We start from the raw sequence: 15882 nt of genomic DNA, 5'->3' as shown, positions 1-15882 counted from the left end.
ACCACAACATGCTACATCATTCATAACAAAAACAACATGCTACATCATTCATAACAAACACAACATGCTACATCATTCATAACAAACACAACATGCTACATCATTCATAACACAACATGCTACATCATTCATAACAAACACAACATGCTACATCATTCATAACAAACACAACATGCTACATCATTCATAACACAACATGCTACATCATTCATAACAAACACAACATGCTACATCATTCATAACAAACACAACATGCTACATCATTCATAACACAACATGCTACATCATTCATAACAAACACAACATGCTACCTCATTCATAACAAACACAAAATGCTACATCATTCATAACAACCACAACATGCTACATCATTCATAACAAAAACAACATGCTACATCATTCATAACAAACACAACATGCTACATCATTCATAACAAACACAACATGCTACATCATTCATAACAAACACAACATGCTACATAATTCATTACAAACACAACATGCTACATCATTTATAACAAACACAACATGCTACATCATTCATAACAAACACAATATGCTACATAAATCATAACAAACAACATGCCACATCATTCATAACACAACATGCTACAACATTCATAATATACAGTTGAAGTCGGAAGTTTACAGACACCTGTCACGATCGTCTTGATGTGGAAGAGAGGACCAAGGCGCAGCGTGATACGAATACATCTTTTATTAGACGAAGATGAAACACGAAACGAAACAAAACAACAAACGACCGTGAAGCTACAAACGAAAGTGCAGACACAAGCTACTAACGTTAGACATAGACAATTACCCACGAAATACCCAATGAATATGGCTGCCTAAATATAGCTCTCAATCAGAGACAAATGAACAACAGCTGCCTCTAATTGAGAACCAATCTAGGCAGCCATAGACATACAAACACCTATACAAGACACTGCCCCATTAAACATACAAAACCCCTAGACAATACAAAAACACATACATCCCCCATGTCACACCCTGACCTAACTAAAATAATAAAGAAAACAAAGATAACTAAGGCCAGGGCGTGACAACACCTGAGCCAAATACATTTAAACTCAGTTTTTCACAATTCATAACATTTAATCCTAGTAAACGTTCCCTGTCTTAGGTCAGTAAGGATCACCACTTTATTTTAAGAATGTGAAATGTCAGAATAATAGTAGACAGAATGATTGATTTCAGCTTTTATTTCTTTCATCACATTCCCAGTGTCAAGTGTCTTTGTGCAGCGGGTAGGACGGAGTCAGGCGCAGGACACAGAACTGAGTAAGAAATGTACTTTACTCGAATAAATCACAAAATAATTCCGCGCAGGGAAAATACTCAAGCTCACAGAAATAGCAAACACTTAACAAAGACCAATCATGCACCAAACCATGTTGGAACCAGAGGGTTAAATAGGGAATAAATAATGATGTAATGGGAACCAGATGTGTACAATAAAGACAAAACAAATGGACAATGAAACATAGATAGGTGGCGGCTAGAAAGCCGGTGACGTCGACCGCCGAACACCGCCCGAACAAGGAGAGGCAGCAACTTCGGCGGAAGTCGTGACACCCAGTTTGTCAGAAGTTTACTTACACTCAATTAGTATATGGTAGCATTGCCTTTAAATTGTTTAACTTGGATCAAACATTTCAGGTAGCCTTTCACAAGTTTCCCACAATAGGTTGGGTGAATTTTAGTTCGTTGGTGTCTGTCTGTCTGTCTGTCTGTCTGTCTGTCTGTCTGTCTGTCTGTCTGTCTGTCTGTCTGTCTGTCATCACTGCTGAGTAGACTGAGTCTGGAATGACCTTCTTACCTGTACTTCTGTCTGTCTTTCTTCACTGCTGAGTAGACAGGGTCTGGCACGACCTTCTGACCTGTATCTCTGTCTGTTTTCACTGCTGGGTAGACAGGGTCTGGCACGACCTTCTGACCTGTTTCTCTGTCTGTCTTCACTGCTGACAAGACAGGGTCTGGAACAACCCTCTCTGAAAGAAACACATAAACAGGTCACAACTATTGTTAAAAACAAGGTAAAAACATATGATTTACTCCAGAAAGATGAAAGATTGTTGGTCTCTCCCTTCTTCCTACCTATCCTTCTGTTGTGTTGTCTCTTATCTGTGTGGTTGATGTCAGCATAGGTCACATCACCTGGACCAGATCCACCTGGAACTAAACACAGGAGAGAGGGAGGATCTTAAAACTTCTTGAGGGCAGGGGGCAGCTTTTTCACTTTCGGGAAAAATAGCATGCCAAAATTCAACTGCTTGCTACTCATCCCCAGAATATAAGATATGCATATCATTAGTAGATTTGGATAGAAAACACTCTGAAGTTTCTATAACTGTTTGAATCATGTCTGTGAGAATAACAGAACTTATGTAGCAGGCAAAACCCTGAGGACAAACCATTCAGAATTTGTATTTTTCTGATGTCACTGTCTTTTCAATTAGGTTTTTTAGAGACACCAGATTTCTAATGGACTTGCTTGCAGTTCCTACCGCTTCCACTGGATGTCACCAGTCCTTGGAAATTGGTTGAGGTTATTCCTTTGTGTACTGAAGAAGTAGGGCTATCGTAAATGAGGGTCACATGAAGTAAATTTTTGTGTTGAAATATGCTACTCTGTTTGTTTACTGATGTGCTATCATCAGATAATAGCATCTTATGCTTTCGCCGAAAAGCTTTTTTGAAATCTGACATGTTGGCTGGATTCACAACGAGTGTAGCTTTAATTTGGTATCTTACATGTGTGATTTAATGAAAGTTTGATTTTTATATCATGTTATTTAAATATGGCTCGCTGTATTTTCCCTGGCTATTGGCCGGTGGGACGTTTGCATCCCACCTGCCCCAGAGAAGTTAACACAGACTGGACCAAATCTACCTGGAACTAAACACAGGAGAGAGAGGATGTTAACACAGATTGGACCAGATCCACCTGGAACTAAACACAGGAGAGAGAGAGGATATTACCCTCTTGACGCTAGTGGTCAGATTATTATTTAATTTTTTAAATAACGGACTATTTCTCAGGTCCAGATCGTAGAATATGCATATAATTTACAGATTAGGATAGAAAACACTCCAAAGTTTCCAATACTGTGAAAATATTGTCTGTGAGTATAACAAAACTGATTCTGCAGGCGAAAACCTGAGAAAATCTAAACCGGAAGTGATAATTTTTTTTAAAATCTGTGTTTCCTGGCCAGTCTTTCTTCCATTTAAAGGGGTATCAACCAGATTCATTTTCCAATGGCTTCCTCAGGCTGTGACCAGGCTTTAGACATAGTTTCAGGCTTTTATTTTGAATAATTTTTTTACACTGTTGTTACTCCCTGTTTATTATCTATAGTCACTTCACCCCAAATTACCTCAAGTAGCCTGTAGCCTTGCACACTGACTCGGTACCGCTGCCGACTGTATATAACCACCTTATTGTTATTCTTTTTGTGGTACTTTTTATTATTACTATGTATTTTAGCTGGTGAATTTAGTCTTAACTCTTCTTGAACTGCACCGTTGGTTAAGGGCTTGAAAGCATTTCACGGAAAGGTAATGAACTGGCTGGTAATACCTGTTGAGGCGCAAGTGACAAATAAAGTTTGATTTGAGATCTAAACACTTAAAAGACCTGCTTTAATCAGTCATAATACATGAGCTGTATGTTGGAGTGTTATGCAGTACTACAGTACCTGTGGTGTTCTACAGTATTACAGTACCTGTGGTGTTATACAGTATTACAGTACCTGTGGTGTTATAGTGTTATACAGTATTACAGTACCTGTGGTGTTATAGTGTTGTACAGTATTACAGTACCTGTGGTGTTATAGTGTTATACAGTATTACAGTACCTGTGGTGTTAGTGTTGTACAGTATTACAGTACCTGTGGTGTTATAGTGTTATACAGTATTACAGTACCTGTGGTGTTATAGTGTTATACAGTATTACAGTACCTGTGGTGTTATACAGTATTACAGTACCTGTGGTGTTATACAGTATTACAGTACCTGTGGTGTTATAGTGTTATACAGTATTACAGTACCTGTGGTGTTATACAGTATTACAGTACCTGTGGTGTTATACAGTATTACAGTACCTGTGGTGTTATACAGTATTACAGTACCTGTGGTGTTATACAGTATTACAGTACCTGTGGTGGTATAGTGTTATACAGTATTACAGTACCTGTGGTGTTATAGTGTTATACAGTATTACAGTACCTGTGGTGTTATAGTGTTGTACAGTATTACAGTACCTGTGGTGTTATGGTGTTGTACAGTACTACAGTACCTGTGGTGTTATAGTGTTATACAGTATTACAGTACCTGTGGTGTTATAGTGTTATACAGTATTACAGTACCTGTGGTGTTATAGTGTTATACAGTATTATAGTACCTGTGGTGTTATAGTGTCATACAGTATTACAGTACCGTATAGTGTTATACAGTATTACAGTACCTGTGGTGTTACAGTATTATACAGTATTACAGTACCTGTGGTGTTATAGTGTTATACAGTATTACAGTACCTGTGGTGTTATAGTGTTATACAGTATTACAGTACCTGTGGTGTTATAGTGTTATACAGTATTACAGTACCTGTGGTGTTATAGTGTTATACAGTATTACAGTACCTGTGGTGTTATAGTGTTATACAGTATTACACTACCTGTGGTGTTATAGTGTTATACAGTATTACAGTACTTGTGGTGTTATAATGTTGTACAGTATTACAGTACCTGTGGTGTTATAGTGTTATACAGTATTATAGTACCTGTGGTGTTATAGTGTTATACAGTATTACAGTACCTGTGGTGTTATAGTGTTATGCAGTATTACAGTACCTGTGGTGTTAGTGGTATACAGTATTACAGTACCTGTGGTGTTATAGTGTTATACAGTACTACAATACCTGTGGTGTTATAGTGTTGTACAGTATTACAGTACCTGTGGTGTTATAGTGTTATACAGTATTACAGTACCTGTGGTGTTATAGTGTTATACAGTATTACAGTACCTGTGTTGTTATAGTGTTATACAGTATTACAGTACCTGTGGTGTTATAGTGTTGTTCAGTATTACAGTACCTGTGGTGTTATAGTGGTATACAGTATTACAGTACCTGTGGTGGTATAGTGTTGTACAGTATTACAGTACCTGTGGTGTTATAGTGTTATACAGTATTACAGTACCTGTGGTGTTATAGTGTTATACAGTATTACAGTACCTGTGGTGTTATACAGTACTACAGTACCTGTGGTGTTATAGTGTTATACAGTATTACAGTACCTGTGGTGTTATAGTGTTATACAGTATTACAGTACCTGTGGTGTTGGAGGGTTATACAGTATTACAGTACCTGTGGTGTTATAGTGTTATACAGTATTACAGTACCTGTGGTGTTATAGTGTTATACAGTATTACAGTACCTGTGGTGTTATACAGTACTACAGTACCTGTGGTGTTATAGTGTTATACAGTATTACAGTACCTGTGGTGTTATAGTGTTATACAGTATTACAGTACCTGTGGTGTTATAGTGTTATACAGTATTACAGTACCTGTGGTGTTATAGTGTTATACAGTATTACAGTACCTGTGGTTTTATAGTGTTATACAGTAGTACAGTACCTGTGGTGTTATAGTGTTATACAGTATTACAGTACCTGTGGTGTTATAGTGTTATACAGTATTACAGTACCTGTGGTGTTATAGTGTTATACAGTAGTACAGTACCTGTGGTGTTATAGTGTTATACAGTATTACAGTACCTGTGGTGTTATAGTGTTATACAGTATTACAGTATCTGTGGTGTTATAGTATTATACAGTATTACAGTACCTGTGGTGTTATAGTGTTATACAGTATTACAGTACCTGTGGTGTTATAGTGTTATACAGTATTACAGTACCTGTGGTGTTGGAGTGTTATACAGTATTACAGTACCTGTGGTGTTATAGTGTTATACAGTATTACAGTACCTGTGGTGTTATACAGTATTACAGTACCTGTGGTGTTATAGTGTTATACAGTATTACAGTACCTGTGGTGTTATAGTGTTATACAGTATTACAGTACCTGTGGTGTTATAGTGTTATACAGTATTACAGTACCTGTGGTGTTATAGTGTTATACAGTAGTACAGTACCTGTGGTTTTATAGTGTTATACAGTATTACAGTACCTGTGGTGTTATAGTGTTATACAGTATTACAGTACCTGTGGTGTTATAGTGTTATACAGTACTACAGTACCTGTGGTGTTATAGTGTTACAGTGATCCCTCGCCACTTCGCGGTTCACTTATCGCGGATTCGCTATTTCGCGGATTTTCATAATGCATTTTTTTTTTTTTTTTGGTGCATTGTTCTCTGCATTCTGATTCGCTAAAAACTCACTCCCGCTTCTTGTATCAAAACATGCTACGAATTGTGCTATCATTTTGTCGTCTCGTGCAGTTATGTGTACGTACATAAAACAGCTTGGCAAATTTACATTAAGTTGGCCAAATTATCTTGTAATTTCGAACATCTCCTAAACCCATAATGTCGACGAAACGGCCTACACGTGAGTCACTGTATTTGTATACATGTAATAGTTGCTAATTGTAAAAAAAAAAAAAGTTTTCTATTTCGCGGATTTCACTTATCGCGGGTCATTTTCGGAACGTAACCCCCGCGATAAACGAGGGATTACTGTATACAGTACTACAGTACCTGTGGTGTTGGAGGTCTTCACTGCAGAGTAGACTGGATCAGCTCCTGGAGACTTCTCTGGAGGAGACGAGACAACGGGTTAAAGACATAAATACATTATACTGTGTGTGTGTGTTTGCTGGACGTGTGTGATTTTATGTTTGTTTGTGTGTGGACATGTTTATCTATAATTGAAGACCAGATGTCCCCACAAGAATTGTAAACAAACACAAATTTGACCAAATAGGGATATTTTGTTGGTTCCCCCAAGGTCAAAAGCTATTTCTATGCGGTTTAGGGTTTTGGTTAGAATTAGTGTTTGGGTTAGGAGCTAGAGTTAGTTTTAGGGTTAGGAGCAAGTGTTAGTTTTAAGGTTAGGGTTAGGAGCTAGTGTTAGTTTTAGGGTTAGGGTTAGGAGCTAGTGTTAGTTTTAGGGTTAGGGTTAGGAGCTAGTGTTAGTTTTAGGGTTAGGGTTAGGAGCTAGTGTTAGTTTTAGGGTTAGGGTTACGAGCTAGTGTTAGTTTTAGGGTTAGGGTTAGGAGCTAGAGTTAGTTTTAGGGTTAGGGTTAGGTTCTTCTTCAGGCTTGGGTCTATTTTTCTCAATTTCCGCCACGTCAGGTGCCCAAAGTAAACTGCCTGTTGCTCAGGCCCTGAAGCCAGGTACCATTGGAAAGAAAACACTCTGAAGTCTGTAGAAAAGTTACAAATATTGTGTGAGACTATAACACAATAGATATGGTAGTAGAAAATCCCCCAGCTCCCAGTATGCAATTCCTATGGCTTCCACTGGGTGTCAGTAGTCGTTGTTCAAGGTTTCAGGCTTGTTTCTTCCAAAACGAGGAAGAAAAATGAGTTTTAGTACAAGGACATAGTCTTGGAAATTCGTGTGCGACGAAGAGGACACGCACCTGCTGATATCGTTTTCCTATTGAACATACTTCTTTCTGTATCAAATATTATAGTTTAATTACATTTTAGGGTATCTAAATATAAACTTATTTTGACTAGTTTTAACAAAGTTTAACGGTAGCTTTTTGGATTCCTTTCTCTGCACGTTGAACGAGTGGATTACTCAAATCGATGGCGCTTTTTGGGATATTAAAAAAGATTTTATCTAACAAAACGACACTACATGTTGTAGCTGGGACCCTTTGGATAACAAATCAGAAGAAGATTTTCAAAAAGTAAGTGAATATTTAATCACTATTTGTGAATTTATGAAACCTGTGCCGGTGGAAAAATACTTTGATGTGGGGCGCCATCCTCAAACAATCACATGACATGCTTTCGCTGTAAAGCCTACTGTAAATTGGACAGTGCAGTTAGATTAACAAGAATTTAAGCTTTTAACTGATATAAGACACTTGAATGTACCTAAATGTTTAATATCCATAATTTTAATGATTATTTATTTGAATTGTGCGCCCTCCAGTTTCCCGGAAGTTGTCCCGCTAGCGGGGCGCCTAGCCTTATGAAGCTCTAGGGTTAGTTTTACGGTTAGGGTTTTGGGGTTAAGGTTAGGGCTAGGTTTTGGGGTTAAGGTTAGGGTTAGGTTTTGGGGTTAAGGTTAGGGTTAGGGAAAATACGATTTTGAATGGGACTGAATTTTGTGTCCCCACAAGGTTATTTGTACAAGAGTCTGTGTTTGTATGTGTACCTCTCCTTCTCCTGGGTTCTGGGTCCTGTGTGAATCTAACGTCAGCATACGTAACATCTCTGGGTTCAGCTGCGACATCTTTGTTCCTCTTGCAGAACAGGACCAGTAGAGTGATCAGAGAGATGGAGAGAGCAGCCACCAACCCAGAGACAGACAGAGGGAGGAGGAGAGAGGAGGGAGAGGAGGATGAGGTAGAGCCCCCATCTTGAAAAACAACACAGTAAAAAGTTATAAACTGTGATCTGATTAATATTATTTATTTATTAATTTGTTCTTATGAGAGAATCACTGGAGAGCATCACTGAGGACAGGGGAGAATGACCATCTACTTCCAAACATTATTTGTCTTATTGGGGCGGCAGGTAGCCTAATGGTTAGAGCGTTGGACTAGTAATAGATCAAATCAGTGAGCTGACAAGGTACAAATCTGTTGTTCTGAACAGGCAGTTAACCCACTGTTCCTAGGCCGTCATTGAAAATAAGAATTTGTTCTTAACTGACTTGCCTAGTTAAATACCGGTAAAAAATATTTGAATAAACCTATTTTTCTCCCTTTGATTTGCTTTGGGGTCTATGTTATTGAAGAATAACATCAACTGCTAACACTTCTAATGACCATGCAGGGATTATAAGAACACTAATTATTATGAATAAAAGTACTTGGGAGTGTTATTACTACCTCTGAGGGTTTAGATCTTGAAGTAGTCACCTCATACAAGTACTTGGGAGTATGGCTAGACGGTACACTGTCCTTCTCTCAGCACATATCAAAGCTGCAGTCTAGACTTGGTTCCCTCTATCGTAATCGCTCCTCTTTCACCCCAGCTGCCAAACTAACCCTGATTCAGATGACCATCCTACCCATGCTAGATTACAGAGACATAATTTATAGATCGGCAGGTAAGGGTGCTCTCGGGCGGCTAGATGTTCTTTACCATTCGGCCATCAGATTTGCCACCAATGCTCCTTATAGGACACATCACTGCACTCTATACTCCTCTGTAAATTGGTAATCTCTGTATACCCGTCACAAGACCCACTGGTTGATGCTTATGTAAACTTAGCAAAAAATCACAGCGAGATCTACTGTTTCTATGATATGATGAAAGACCAGCAAGATCAACTGTCTCTATTATATTATGACAGACCAGCTAGATCTACTGTCTCTATTATATTATGACAGACCAGCTAGACCTACTGTCTCTATTATATTATGACAGACCAGCTAGATCTACTGTCTCTATTATATTATGACAGACAAGCTAGATCTACTGTCTCTATTATATTATGACAGACCAGCTAGATCTACTGTCTCTATTATATTATGACAGACCAGCTAGATCTACTGTCTCTATTGTATTATGACAGACCAGCTAGATCTACTGTCTCTATTATACTCCTCTGTAAACTGGTCATCTCTGTAGACCTGTGGTTGATGCTTATTTATAAAAATCCTCTTAGGCCTCACTCCCCCCTATCTGAGATATCTAATGCAGCCCTCATCCTCCACACAACACCCATTCTGCCAGTCACATCCTGTTAAAGGTCCCTAAAGCACACACATCCCTGGGTCGCTCCTCTTTTCAGTTCGCTGCAGCTAGCGACTGGAACGAGCTGCAAAAAACACTCAAACTGGACCGTTTCATTCAAAGACTCAATCATTCAAAGACTTCATTCAAAGACTCAATCATGGACACTCTTACTGACAGTTGTGGGTGCTTTGTGTGTATTGTTGTCTCTTCCTTCTTGCCCTTTGTGCTGTTGTCTGTGCCCAATAATGTTTGTACCATGTTTTGTGCTGCTACCATGTTGTGTTGCTACCATGTGGCTGTTATGTTGTGTTGCTACCATGCTGTGTTGTCATGTGTTGCTGCCTTGCTATGTTGTTGTCTTTGGTCTCTCTTTATGTAGTGCAGTGGTGTCTCTCTTGTTGTGATGTGTGTTTTGTCCTATTTATATTGTATTTATTTATTTATTTTAATCCCAGGCCTCCGTCCCCGCAGGAGGCCTTATGCTTTTTGGTATCATTGTAAATAAGAATTTGTTCTTAACTGACTTGCCTAGTTAAATAAAGGTTAATTAAAAAATAAATTCATACAAATGAATGTAATGTCTCACCTGTCACAGTCATCCAGCTCTCTGGTGATTCTCCTTCAGAGTTGTTACACTTGTAGAGTCCTTCATCTGACTTGGATACTGCAGGGATGGTCATCTCTCCTGTAGTCTCAGTCCTGATGAGGGATCCATCTTTGTAGAAATCAGCTGTGAGGTTAGAGGGAGTTCCCTGATATCTGCAGCGCAGAGTCACAGAATCTCCCTCAGTTACAGGAAGGGCAGGACTCTCCAGGATCACAGCTCCAGCTGTATATAATATATAAACATCATATATAAACAGGTCTCTCCAGGATCACAGCACCAGCTGTATATAATATATGAACAGGTCTCTCCAGGATCACAGCTCCAGCTGTATATAATATATAAACATCATATATAAACAGGTCTCTCCAGGATCACAGCTCCAGCTGTATATAATATATAAACATCAAAGGTTTGGATGCACCGACTCAGTTTGGACTCATTCAAGGGTTTTTCTTTATTTTTACTATTTTCTATATTGTAAAATAATAGTGAAGACATCAAAACTATGAAATAACACATATGGAATCATGTAGTAACCAAAAAAGTATTAAACAAATCAAAATATGTTTTTCAAATTAGCCACCCTTTGCCTTGATGACAGCTTTGCACACTCTTGGCATTCTCTCAACCAGCTTCACCTGGAATGCTTTTCCAACAGTCTTTTTAATTTATAAATTTTATTTAACCTTCATTTAACTAGGCAAGTCAGTTATGAACAAATTCTTATTTACAATGATGGTCTACCCCGGCCAAACCCGGACGATGCTGGGCCAATTGTGCGCCGCCCTAAGGTACTGCCAATGACGGCCGGATGTGATACAGCCACTCAGGAACCCTGACACAAACAAGGAGTTCCCACATATGCTGAGCACTTTTTGCCTGCTTTTCCTTCACTCTGCGGTCCAACTCATCCCAAACCATCTCAATTGGGTTTAGGTTGGGTGATTGTGGAGGCCAGGTCATCTGATGCAGCATTCCATCACTCTCCTTCTTGGTCAAATACCCCTTACACAGCCTGGAGGTGTGTTTTGGGTCATTGTCCTGTTGAAAAACAAATGATAGTCCCACTAAGCACAAACTAGATGGGATGGCAAATTGCTGCAGAATTCTGTGGTAGCCATGCTGGTTAAGTGTGCCTTAAATTCTAAATAAATCACTGACAGTGTCACCAGCAAAGCACCCCAACACCATCACACCTCCGCCTCCATGCTTCACGGTGGGAACCACACATGCAGAGATAATCCATTCACCTACTCTGCGTCTCACAAAGACATGGCGGTTGGAACCAACAATATCAAATTTGGACTCGTCAAACCAAAGGATAGACTTTCACTGGTCTAATGTCCATTGCTCGTGTTACTTGGCCCAAGCAAGTATTTTCTTCTTATTTGTGTCCTTTAGTAGTGGTTTCTTTACAGCAATTTGACCATGAAGGCCTGATTCACACAGTCTCCTCTGAACAGTTGATGTTGAGATGTGTCTGTTCCTTGTGTCGTTTCATTTTGCTTATTTGAGCTGTTCTTGCTTGACTTCTTAGGGCTGAGGTTCCGCTAATGGGATCGATATGACAACAGCCAGTGAAAGTGCAGGGCGCCAAATTCAAACAACAGAAATCTCAGAATTAAAATTCCTCAAACATACAAGTATTTCACACCATTTTAAAGATACACTTCTTGTTAATCCCACCACAGTGTTCGATTTCAAATAGGCTTTCCGGCGAAAGCACCACAAACGATTATGTTAGGTCAGAGCCAAGTCACCGAAAAACACAGCCATTTTTCCAGCCAAAGAGAGGAGTCACAAAAATCAGAAATAGAGATAGAATTAATCACTAACCTTTGATGATCTTCATCAGATGACACTCATAGGACTTCATGTTACACAATTCATGTATGTTTTGTCCGATAAAGTTCATATTTATATCCAAAAATCCAAAAATCTGTTTACATTGGCGCGTTACGTTCAGTAATGTTTTGCTTCCAAAACATCCAGTGATTTTGCAGAGAGCCACATCAATTTACAGAAATACTCACCATAAACGTTGATGAAAATACAAGTGTTATACATGGAATTAAAGATATACTTCTCCTTAATGCAACCGCTGTGTCAGATTTCAAAAAAGCTTTACAGAAAAAGCTAAGCAATAATCTGAGTACGGCGCTCAGAGCCCAAACAAGCCAAAAAGATATCCGCCATATTGTGCAGTCAACAGAAGTCAGAAATAACATAATAAACATTCACTTACCTTTGATGATCTTCATCAGAATTCACTCCCAGGAATCCCAGTTCAACAATAAATGTTTGTTTTGTTCGATAATGTCCATCATTTATGTCCAAATAGCTCCTTTTGTTAGCGCGTTTGGTAAACAAATCCAAACTCACGAAGCACGTTCACTAGGAGCAGACGAATAGTCAAAAAGTTCCATTACAGTCTGTAGAAACATGTCAAACGAAGTATAGAATCAATCTTTAGGATGTTTTTAACATAAATCTTCAATAATGTTCCAACCGGAGAATTCCTTTGTCTTCAGAATTGCAATGTAACTCAAGCTAACTCTCACATGAATGTGCATGGTCAGCATATGGTCAGCTCATGGCAGACCTTACTCAATCCCCTCTCATTCGGCCCCCCTTCACAGCAGAAGCATCAAACAAGGTTCTACAGACTGTTGACATCTAGTGGAAGCCCTAGGAAGTGCAACATGACCAATATCCCACTGTGTCTTCAATAGGGAATGATTTGAAACACGACCAACCTCATATTTCCCACTTCCTGGTTGGATTTTTTCTCAGGTTATTGCCTGCCATATGAGTTCTGTTATACTCACAGACATCATTCAAACAGTTTTAGAAATTTCAGAGTGTTTTCTATCCAAATATACTAATAATATGCAGATATTTGCAGCTGGGACTGAGTAGCAGGCAGTTTACTCTGGGCACTTCTGGGCACCTTATTCATCCAAGCTACTCAGTACTGCCCCCAGCCATGAGAAGATAATATGGACTTGGTCTTTTACCAAATAGGGTTATCTTCTGTATACCACCACTACCTTGTCACAACTGATTGGCTCAAACTCATTAAGAAGGAAAGAAATTCCACAAATTAACTTTTAACAAGGCGCACCTGTTAATTGAAATGCATTCCAGGTGACTACCTTATGAAGGTGGTTGAGAGAATAGCAAGCGTGTGGGAATCACTCACCAATGAGAAGGGTGGCTACTTTGAAGAATCTCAAATATAAAATATATTTTGATTTGTTTTACACTTCTTTGCTTACTACATGATTCCATATATGTCATTTCATAGTTTTGACATCACAGCTGTATATAATATGTAAACATCAAATATAAACATTAGCTATCTGAAACCAGATGAACCACTAAACACTATAATGTTAGTAGATGGTGTTTGTGGACATACCAGGTACTGTGATGTTGACAGCATTGCTGTGTTCTCCAGGCCCAGACTCACACCAGTACACTCCACTGTCTGATGGTATTAGTGACATGATGCATGAAGACCCTTGTTGTTTTCCCCAGGTAGTATGACACTCTGAAAGGTTTCCTCTCTCTGTGTTCCTCACCACTCTCCATCCAGCAGAGTTCCCCTGAACCTCACAGCTCAGAGAGACAGACTCAAATTCAAAGAATTGAGATCTGTCAGGACTGACACTCAGAGATGCTGAAAGAGGGATCAGAGAGAGAGAGAGAGAGAGAGAGATATAGAGAGTGATAAAGGGAGAGAGAGAGAGATAGAGAGAGAGAGAGAGAGGGATAGAGAGGGTTAGAGATTGATAGAGAGAGAGGGAGAGAGAGTGATAAAGGGAGAGAGAGAGAGAGAGAGAGAGATGGAGAGAGAGATGGAGAGAGAGAGACAGAGACAGAGACAGAGAGAGGGAGAGAGAGTGATAAAGGGAGAGAGAGAGAGAGAGAGAGACAGAGACAGAGAGAGGGATAGAGAGTGATAAAGGGATACAGAGAGAGAGAGAGAGAGAGAGAGAGAGACAGAGACAGAGACAGAGAGAGGGATATAGAGTGATAAAGGGACAGAGAGACAGAGAGAGAGAGAGAGAGACAGAGAGAGGGATAGAGAGTGATAAAGGGAGAGATGGAGAGAGACCGAGACAGAGACAGAGAGAGGGATATAGAGTGATAAAGGGACAGAGAGATAGAGACAGAGAAAGAGGGATAGAGAGTGATAAAGGGACAGAGAGAGAGACAGAGAGAGAGAGGGATAGAGAGTGATAAAGGGACAGAGAGAGAGAGACAGAGAGAGAGAGGGATAGAGAGTGATAAAGGGACAGAGAGAGAGAGAGAGAGAGAGAGAGAGAGAGAGAGAGAGAGAGAGAGAGAGAGAGAGAGAGAGAGAGAGAGAGAGAGAGAGAGAGAGAGAGAGAGAGAGAGAGAGAGAGAGAGTGTGTGCCATATCACAGTGCCATTCGTTTTGTTACTAAAGCACCTTATACGACCCACCACTGCGACCTGTATGCCCTAGTCGGCTGGCCCTCGCTACATGTTCGTCGTCAGACCCACTGGCTCCAGGTCATCTACAAGGCTATGCTAGGTAAAGTGCCGCCTTATCTCAGTTCACTGGTCACGATGGCTACACCCACCCGCAGCACGCGCTCCAGCAGGTGTATCTCACTGATCATCCCTAAAGCTAAAACCTCATTTGGACGCCTTTCCTTCCAGTTCTCTGCTGCCTGCGACTGGAACGAATTGCAAAAATCTCTGAAGTTGGAGACTTTTATCTCCCTCAACAACTTTAAAAATCTGCTATCCGAGCAGCTAACCGATCGCTGCAGCTGTACATAGTCCATCTGTAAACTACCCACCCAATTTACCTACCTCACCCCCCATACTGCTTTTATTTATTTACTTTTCTGCTCTTTTGCACACCAGTATCTCTTCTTGCACATGATCATCTGATGATTTATCACTCCAGTGTTAATCTGCTAAATTGTAATTATTCGATTTATTGCCTACCTCATGCCTTTTGCACACATTGTATATAGATTCTCTTTTTTTCTACCATGTTATTGACTTGTTTATTGTTTACTCCATGTGTAACTCTGTGTTGTCTGTTCACACTGCTATGCCTTATCTTGGCCAGGTCGCAGTTGCAAATGAGAACTTGTTCTCAACTAGCCTACCTGGTTAAATAAAGGTGAAAAAAAATAAAAAATAAAAAAATAAAGGAACAGAGAGAGAGAGTTGCATTGTCTAAAGTAAAGTATTAAATAAAGGCCCCCAAGAGCAGTAGAGACTGTATTGGAACAGAGATGCAGAAGGGTTGGTGCAGAGTAGGGAGTAATATTATACTGGCTACCATATTAAAACAATCTACTAACTTTCTCTAC

The 15882-nt window shown here is 39.5% G+C and overlaps 2 protein-coding genes across 9 annotated transcripts in view; one reads left to right on the top strand and one right to left on the bottom strand.

Annotated features, from left to right (window-relative positions):
• LOC139561635 (butyrophilin subfamily 3 member A2-like) overlaps positions 1-15882 on the top strand; it is a 1433431-nt gene that overhangs the window by 181840 nt on the left and 1235709 nt on the right. The window lies entirely within an intron of this gene.
• Positions 1-15882, bottom strand: part of LOC139561637 (low affinity immunoglobulin gamma Fc region receptor II-b-like) — a 286052-nt gene that overhangs the window by 253547 nt on the left and 16623 nt on the right. For 3 of the 7 annotated variants that reach the window (XM_071378876.1, XM_071378877.1, XM_071378874.1), the window contains exons 3-9: positions 13944-14204; positions 10502-10744; positions 8384-8587; positions 6748-6804; positions 2122-2202; positions 1962-2015; positions 1844-1904 (exon numbers count right to left, since the gene is read on the bottom strand). In XM_071378876.1, the coding sequence (XP_071234977.1) occupies positions 1844-1904; positions 1962-2015; positions 2122-2202; positions 6748-6804; positions 8384-8587; positions 10502-10744; positions 13944-14204 (961 nt within the window). The other 4 variants (XM_071378871.1, XM_071378873.1, XM_071378870.1 and 1 more) reach the window with 2 other exon arrangements.

Source organism: Salvelinus alpinus, chromosome 31 (assembly GCF_045679555.1).
Source record: "Salvelinus alpinus chromosome 31, SLU_Salpinus.1, whole genome shotgun sequence".
In the NCBI taxonomy this organism is placed as follows: Eukaryota; Metazoa; Chordata; class Actinopteri; order Salmoniformes; family Salmonidae; genus Salvelinus; species Salvelinus alpinus.
The sequence above is the reverse complement of the archived record's forward strand: the minus strand, read 5'-3'. Positions and strand labels throughout refer to the sequence as shown.